Here is a 5,326-nt window from a genome sequence, read left to right on the forward strand (position 1 = left end):
TAACTCGACAACTTGATCTAAATTGCTTCATGTAAAGGGTAAATCAAGTTAATAAAAATCTCGACACTACGCCAACCCAGGCCTAGCAAGACTAGTGTGCAGACCTTCGTCACCCGAGAACATATTCATATAAGATTCGCATAGTTCATTGTTTTGAGGTCTCACGCAAAATCTATGGCAATCCAAAGTCGTTTGCTGGGGTTTTTAACAAATTAATGAATCTATGATTATTTGAAAAGTTACTGTTTTTTTTATCACAATGTAGATATACAAAGAGACAAGGAGCTTGACACAACTCATCATCCTAGCAACCAGCGAATAAAAATTCATCAACTTGATTCCCATTCTAAGAATAAAATTAAATGCAAACAAATACAATAAAAAACACATGATTAGAAAATATTAAACGTAAATGAGTATAAATTTTAAATGCAACATTAAAAGTAAAAAATTAATTACACATATTATTTTATAAAACAAAAAATATTCACTTCATTAGCATTAAAACACAATTATACTTTATAGACACAAATACAAAGTGATACAAACACACATTTAAAGCCTCCTTTGCTTTCCTTCTACTTCTAGGAACAATACTAGTGGGACCCACGTACCAATCTCCTTCATATTATCATCTCTCCCCCTCTTATTAAATACCACCACCCACCACCACCTCCAAAATCTCATTACATTATACAAATACCAAAATACCACACTCTCACAAACACCCTTAACCATGATTGTAAACATCGCGTCTAGACGTCGAGTATTCAACGAGTAATTCCTGAGTAATCCCCGTCTAAGCCGAGTTCTCGGTGAGCCATCCCTGAGTACTCTCCAGTCTCCAACTAAGGCCTTCCTTGCCGAGTTCTCGGTGAGCCATCCCTGAGTACTGTCCGACTAAGACCGAGTCCTCTCCGACTAATTACACATAAGGGCATTTTTGTCATTTTACACATTCTAACTATGTCAAACTTGAAGCTTCACCTTCACATTAAGGGCATTTTCGTCATTTTACATCTTATTATTATTAACCATGTTTCCGGCCTAACTTCCGACGGACTCTCATTACTCTCAATCAAGTCCGCCGTGGACGGCGGCGACACGGTGTTCTCCGACTGGAACGAAAACGACGTCACTCCATGTACATGGAGTGGAGTCACGTGTGCTAACATCACCGGAGTAAACGAGTCACGTGTCGTCGGAATCGCACTCGCCGGAAGGAATCTCCGGGGGTATATTCCGTCGGAACTGGGTAACTTAAAATATCTCCGGCGACTCAATTTACATAATAATAACTTCTACGGGACGATTCCGAACCCGATATTCAATGCCACGTCACTCCACAGCTTGTATCTGTACGGAAACAATCTCTCCGGCGAACTTCCGGCGTCAATTTGTAACCCAGTTCGTATCCAAAACATCGACGTATCGAATAATAATATTACGTGTGGTGTTAAGAAGTTTATGGCTAATTGCCGGCAGCTTCAACGGTTGATTTTGGCGCGAAATCAATTTTCCGGCGAAATTCCGGCGGGTGTGTTCCCGGCGTTGGCGAATTTGGTTCAATTGGACTTATCGGATAATGGGTTTAACGGGTCGTTGCCGTACGATATCGGTCAACTTAAGTCGTTGACCGGGACGTTGAATTTGTCGTTTAATCGCTTTGTCGGGAAGTTGCCGGAGATGTTGGGGGAGTTGCCTTTGACCGTTAATTTTGACCTCCGGGGGAATAATTTTTCCGGCGAGATTCCGCTGACGGGGTCATTTGCGAATCAGGGGCCGACGGCGTTTTTGGATAACCCGTTGCTTTGCGGGTTTCCGTTGCAGAAAACGTGTCGCCGGAGCGGTGGTGCGCCGGCGGGGGTTTCGGGAAGTCAAAATGTTGGTGAGATGGTCAAAGATGACGTGGCGAAGAAGGGGTTGAAACCGGGGTTGATTATTTTAATATCGGTTGCGGATGCTTTTGGGGTTGCGTTGATTGGGTTGTTAATTGTTTATTTATATTGGAGGAAAAAAGATTCGAATGGTTGTAGTTGTACGGGTAAAGGAAGATTTGGAGGGGATAAAAAGTCAAATGTGTGTGGATTTCCGTGTGTCGGTGGGTTCCCAAACACGGATTCCGAGGTGGAGTCGGAGAAGGGGGATGCCACTAGCGGTGGCGGTGTTAGTGGTGGTGGTGGTGAAGGTGGAGGTGGGCAGCTTGTGGCGATTGATAAAGGGTTTAGTTTTGAGTTGGATGAGTTGTTGAGAGCTTCGGCTTATGTGTTGGGGAAAAGCGGGTTAGGGATTGTGTATAAAGTGGTGCTCGGGAATGGGATTCCGGTGGCGGTGAGACGGTTGGGGGAGGGTGGTGAGCAGCGGTATAAAGAGTTTGTAGCGGAGGTTCAGGCGATTGGGAGAGTGAAGCATCCGAATGTGGTGAAACTGAGAGCTTATTATTGGGCTCCTGATGAAAAACTGCTTATTAGCGATTTCATTTCGAATGGCAATTTGGCTTCGGCTCTACGCGGTACATATGAAAGTCTCCCTTTTTTTATTTACTTTTTTCTAGTTTAAGAACATTGTTAACCTTAAACTTATTAATAACAGGTCAAACATCTACGATTCTTACATGGTCAACGAGGCTAAAGATAGCGAAAGGGACTGCGAGAGGGTTAGCGTATCTACACGAATGTAGCCCGAGAAAATTTGTACATGGAGACATCAAACCCTCAAACATTCTCCTTGACAACGAGCATCAACCATACATATCTGATTTTGGTTTGAACCGTCTAATTAACATCACGGGAAACAACCCATCGTCATCGGGCGGTTTCATGGGTGGGGCCCTCCCATACTTCACCCAAGCCGAAAAAGTCAACAACTACCAAGCACCCGAAGCCCGAGTGTCATCCAACCGACATACACAAAAATGGGATGTCTACTCTTTCGGTGTAGTTTTGCTTGAATTGCTAACGGGGAAGTCACCTGAATTTTCATCTCCGACATCCTCGACGTCGATCGAAATCGCGGATCTAGTGAAGTGGGTCCGGAAGGGGTTTGATGAGGAAACCCCTCTTTCCGATATGGTGGACCCCATGTTGCTTCAAGAAGTGCACGCAAAAAAGGAAGTGCTATCGGTGTTTCACTTAGCCCTCATGTGTGCTGAGCGAGACCCTGATATTCGACCCCGAATGAAAACGGTATCCGAGAGTCTTGAAAAGATTAGATCATAAAATTATTTTTTTTTCTTTTATAATATTGGCATATTATTATTATTATTATTATTATTATTATTATTATTATTATTATTATTTTGGTTGTAATGTAACAGAAAGTTATATTTTTGGTGATGGAAAGTCACACATTGGTGGTTGACAAAATTCTCTTATTTTCTAAGGAAAGAAAGATACATTTTGTGGGAGTACTGTGTTTAGTTAACATTCTTCTGTTGGTTCTATGATTTAAAGTTGAATATGCTATAGAAAATATTTTGGATTATATATCTTGGTCATTTTTCCTTTTTTAAAAATATTAAAAAAATATTTATGCTTCTGAATAAGGTGTTCATGTTCCGTTTGGACGATTTTTAGGTCAAATATAACCATGAACACCTCTATCGTTGGTGAATTTGAGTTAGTACCACCAATAACCAAACCATCCAAACCAATGAATCGATGACAGGTTTGAACGGTTTTACAGGTTTAAACGGAACCATTAATACACTATTGTTAAATTACAAATGCTTTAGTTGCAATGAAGGCTATTTAGAAGGTGTGGTCATGCAAATAATAAAATGAATTGTAATTTCAGTAAGTATTTAGGTAGTAGAGGAACCTGAAGTCTTATTAGGGCCATAATTTCAGGTTTAGTTATTTAATAATAATTCAATTGAAACTTATTTTTTCAGCTTAAGTATTTGTTTTGGTCTTGTGAATTGTAGTCAAAATATTTGGTTGTTTGTATTTTGTAACCTCCAACTCTCCAACTCCAAGTCCATGTCCGATAAGGCCTAGTCCGGACCACTTACTCTCTTTAGTCCATGTTTAAAGGCCCATAGCCCATATCCAGATATGAATGTTATAAATTTCAGTACATCAATATATAGTTACTTAGAGCATTCTCATCCTATTCTCTATAAATATGTGAGGGAAGTTTGTAAATTATAGGGTGGGGTGATGAGTGGTTGTGAGTGTAAATTATAGGGTGGAGAGAGAAATGTAGTGATTTTTTGTAAATTTGGGGAAACATTTGGGGAAACATTGTTTTCTCTATTTATTTTTTAATATTTGTTGGATTGGTTGTGAGTAGAGGAGAGAGAAAACTGTAATGATAAATGTATAAAAAAATACTATTTAATTAAGCATGAGAAAGAAATGTAGTGTTTTTTAGTGTAATTATAGGGATAGAGATGGGGAACGGATTGAGAATGCCACTCATGTTATATGTATCATAAACATCCCCACCTCAAAACCCTTAGATTCACAATTCAATGAGCCACCTCCCCACCTCTACCCAAATATGGCCGCCACCATGACAGCCAGCCGCCACTTGCTGCCGCTGACTGCTGCGGCTGTGCATCGGCGTCACCGGATCTCATTTGTTCGGTAACTAGCGTCGTCTCGTTGAACCTTATGTCTTAAACGGTTAGTTATTAACCTCAATGTTTGTCTATCTCATTAGTATTTTAGATATATTAGATCTATGTAACCGGATCCGGTTGGGGTTTTGTTTTCGTGTTGGTCACTCAGTTTATTCCCGCTGCGCATAATAATTAGTTTGATTAATAATTATTTCGTGTTGGTTAAAGTCGGAACAAACCCATATTCAAACTCACAACTTGCAGACTCTGACCACGCACAACCATCCAAACAGTCACCAAATACCTATTCAAACCCGATGATATTACGCAAAGCTTGCCATTCAACACTCCAAGCCAGGCTACACATTTGTCATACCCCATTGGACCATCAATTAAATCGAACGGCTCCGTGTCCACGGTAAACTTCAAAACACGATGACCGCCGCCTTAAAGTATCCAATATACCATTGGCACAAGCGATTATATAATGTCCAAGTGGAGGCAGTTGGAGTCGCCTCCAACTCCCGTTTCCCACTCCAAGTGTGTAAACATGCACACTTGAAGGGGCCATGAAACCGGTTTGGGTGTGTATTTGCACCACTTTGTACACCCCTGTAACTGACACCCCAAATCCATGAGAAAACTGCTGTTGTAAAAAGAATACATGAGACTGACTCGTGCCACAAAGGTTTACAGAACCGACTGAAGGAGGCAAAGTCAATAGCTCAGCAGTAATCGGGTTTAACAGAAATTTTGAGTTAT

The 5,326-nt window shown here is 40.8% G+C and overlaps 1 protein-coding gene across 1 annotated transcript; it reads left to right on the forward strand.

The window, feature by feature from the left end:
• Positions 1 to 907: 907 nt before the first annotated feature.
• LOC143555363 (receptor protein kinase-like protein ZAR1) lies at positions 908 to 3,243 on the forward strand. The gene is made up of 2 exons (XM_077044932.1): positions 908 to 2,512; positions 2,593 to 3,243. Exons 1-2 carry the CDS (start codon positions 967 to 969, stop codon positions 3,216 to 3,218), a joined length of 2,172 nt encoding a protein of 723 aa, XP_076901047.1. The 5' UTR covers positions 908 to 966; the 3' UTR covers positions 3,219 to 3,243.
• The last annotated feature ends 2,083 nt before the right edge of the window (positions 3,244 to 5,326 follow it).

The sequence above is a fragment of the Bidens hawaiensis genome, unplaced genomic scaffold (assembly GCF_021521415.1).
Source record: "Bidens hawaiensis isolate Kalapana, Puna unplaced genomic scaffold, B.hawaiensis_p1.1 tig00018048_1, whole genome shotgun sequence".
Classification (NCBI taxonomy): domain Eukaryota; kingdom Viridiplantae; phylum Streptophyta; class Magnoliopsida; order Asterales; family Asteraceae; genus Bidens; species Bidens hawaiensis.